Source organism: Lottia gigantea, assembly GCF_000327385.1.
Source record: "Lottia gigantea unplaced genomic scaffold LOTGIsca_51, whole genome shotgun sequence".
Taxonomy (NCBI): Eukaryota; Metazoa; Mollusca; class Gastropoda; family Lottiidae; genus Lottia; species Lottia gigantea.
In genome coordinates, this window is record NW_008709752.1 from 1,385,357 (window position 1) to 1,388,414 (window position 3,058).

General features: G+C 27.3%; 1 protein-coding gene across 1 annotated transcript; it reads right to left on the minus strand.

The window, feature by feature from the left end:
• Window positions 1-1,673: 1,673 nt before the first annotated feature.
• Window positions 1,674-2,264, minus strand: LOTGIDRAFT_165457 (hypothetical protein; the record flags this gene model as incomplete). Its single annotated transcript, XM_009062471.1, has 1 exon — window positions 1,674-2,264. The coding sequence occupies one exon, from the start codon at window positions 2,262-2,264 to the stop codon at window positions 1,674-1,676; it is 591 nt and encodes a 196-aa protein (XP_009060719.1).
• Between the last annotated feature and the right edge of the window lie 794 nt (window positions 2,265-3,058).

The window sequence follows — 3,058 nt, forward strand, 5'->3', positions numbered from 1 at the left end:
AATTCTGAAAAAAGCATATTTGTGGTTGATATTTTAATTTCATTCTCCCCATTTTTAAAAATATCGGCTGTCCTATCAACTACATATTTAAATTTTTCTTCATCTTCTTCGTCAAATTTACGCGAAAATAAATTAGGTATTGAATTGAATATCTTTGAAAAAAGTGTTTTAGATAGAGCTTTGTTTAAATTTCCAATTTTATCCATTCTGTTTTTTTAAGTATCTATTTTTAACTAGGAATTTTTAAATTTTATTGATGATATTTCTACATCAAATTTATCTAAAATTTCATTGAATTTTTCTAATTCTTCAATGGTTATGTTCTTATCTTCTCTCGATCTTTCGAAAAAAATGAATAATTTATTAAGATATGTATTTAAAATTTCTGTTTTCCTTTTATAATGAGCTTTCTTTTTTGATGTAAAAACCTAAAGTAATAAATCCACAAGATGAAGTTTGAACGGCAGTGAACGCGGCTAATACAGTTGGGACAATTATTGGAAGCATTAATCCACCGGTTACGTTATCCCTATTGTTAAAACTGTACTTAATGTTTTGAAAACAGAATCCATTCTACTCCATGTTTTTCTACATTTGTTGAATTGTTTTAGTTTTTCTTTTAGTTCGTTTTGTTTGTCTATCATATATTGTTGTCTACTTTCGAGTTCCATTTTTTTAGGTAATTAAATTAAATGAATTTCTGATAAAGCTACTTCGCGTTTACTAAGGATATTTGTTCTTTCAAATCAATAATCTTATTCAGATAAACTGAAAATTTTGGTTTTCTAATAGTGATAACTATTTTAACAAATACATCATCTCTTTTTGCTGGTATCAAAAAAAAATTTTTTGTTGACTTTTATGAATATCAATTGAGGAAAATATATCATTATCAACAAAATATAGTTTTACGTATTCAAAGTGTGATGATCGTAAAAACTGATAAACGCTTGCTTCTTTTTGTGGTTTGGATTTCTAATACTACTTGCTGATGGTGGAGTTTCCGTTTTCAATATCATATCAAAATGAGAAAATGTAAGATCTTCTTCTTCATTAACTGGAATGATTAACATTCTAAACCTATCTATATATTTTCCACTCGTTTTAATTTCATATAAGTGTTTAAACTTGCAGTTTTCGTCGTTAATTTCTAATTCTATAGATTCTACATTTTCTGTACCATTGATAAACTGAAGAACTTTACGAGCGTTAAATTTATTTAATAAACGAAAGTTTTGTCTGAAGAATATTGTTTTAACTTTTACCTGAAAAGGAAAAGTTATTTCAATTGCAAGTTTTCCTTTGAAAATAAAAGCTTTATTATCATGAAATATTGAATTGGGATTATCATATTTTGGTTTATATACTCTTATAATTCCATAATTTTTATATTCATACTCTCTTGATCTATCAATATTATCAGTAAGAGAAGCATCTTCATAACTCAAATTTCCAAATGGAAGATTGAAATAATATGATTTATTTTCTTGCTTGAGTTGCTTTTCTATACGACTATATTTTTGTCCTGTTTCAAAACTAGGTTATTAATAGTGGTTATCTGTTGTTGAATAACACTATCATCAATATTTTGTATTTGTTGTTGAATATAGGTTTTGATTTCGCTATCATCTATGTTTTGTATTTGTTGTTGAATAAAGGTTTTGATTTCGCTATCATCTGTTTTGTATTTGTTGTTTAATATTTGTTAGTTCTTTTTGTAATTCACTGTTAAGTTTAGTTTCCAGAGCATTTAATTCCCGTTGAAACGTATCTTCATCTTCATCTGAAATGTTATCTATTAAATGTTGAATGTCTAATTTTTGTTTTGCAATCTTATCCTCTAATTTAGATATTAATGAAATTAAATTTTGTAACTCAGTTTTATTCGCAACGTTGACCAATTCTTTTTGAATAAAACTTATTAAACCTTTTACCTCTTGTTGTAGTTTAGTATCATTAATAAAATTTTTATTATTTAGTTGACGTTTGAAGAATCTTTTCACATTACTCATTTTATCTTCTAAATGGTTTTTATTTACCTTAATTGAATTTATTTGATCCCGTAAATATTTCTTGTGAACGGCGTCATTATCGTTTTCCGGAGACTTTAAATTAGTTATGGTAAAATTATTCATATCTAAATCACCTTGAAGAGTGTCTCCGATTTGATCCACAAAGTAAGGTTTCGCTTTATTTATCCGCGCTGTAGTGTTAGTTTTTTTGGTTTCTAAAGATAAAGAACCTAATCCAAACTTCTTCGCCATTTTTATTGAGTTAAATTTATTACAATTTCTTCAAACTGTTTTCCTAAACTTAATTGATATAAAACCCAGAGTGAAACCTGACCACAACTGTTTTGTCCCGGTAATTGAATTTGAAAGGTAGAACATTTAATTGGTTTATTAGTCAATTGCATTATCTCTTCAGTGGGTTCTAATCCATAAGAATCGAAGAAATATAAGTCATTTGAAGAGTCTTTGTACAAAGCAGAATGGTGAACTCCTTTTTGATCGGAAGTATGTATATTTGTTATAGCGTAAAATTTACTTTTCTTATATTTCAGATCATTTATTTCCTCTCTCATACAATAATAAAACGGTGATATATTTAACCCATTCGCCCATCTCATTAGTTGAAAGTTTGTGGTTGTATCGCTTCCATATTTATCGAGAAAGATATTCATTTTGAAGTTCGTTTTGATAAAACCTACCTATGATTTGTTCTTTGTCTTGATCGATTAATTCATATGTCGGAGGTGATGTGCTGTTTACTTTATCAACGATGAATATTTCGTTTGTCCAGTATCCAACGTAACCTTTTTCGAATTTGCTTTTATATTTGAAAATACGATTTGGGTTTGATATTTAAATTCTTTATTTCATTTTCGTAGTTATGTTGCACGTTAATTGACTTTATAATATTTGGATTACTCGAGGCTTGTGTTGATGTGACACATATAGATGAATGAATTTTGCTATTGTATTCATCTACAACCCCTGGTAATATTTTAAGCCATTTTTGAGATTTCAATTCCGTGAACTTTGAAAAATTTATTTTT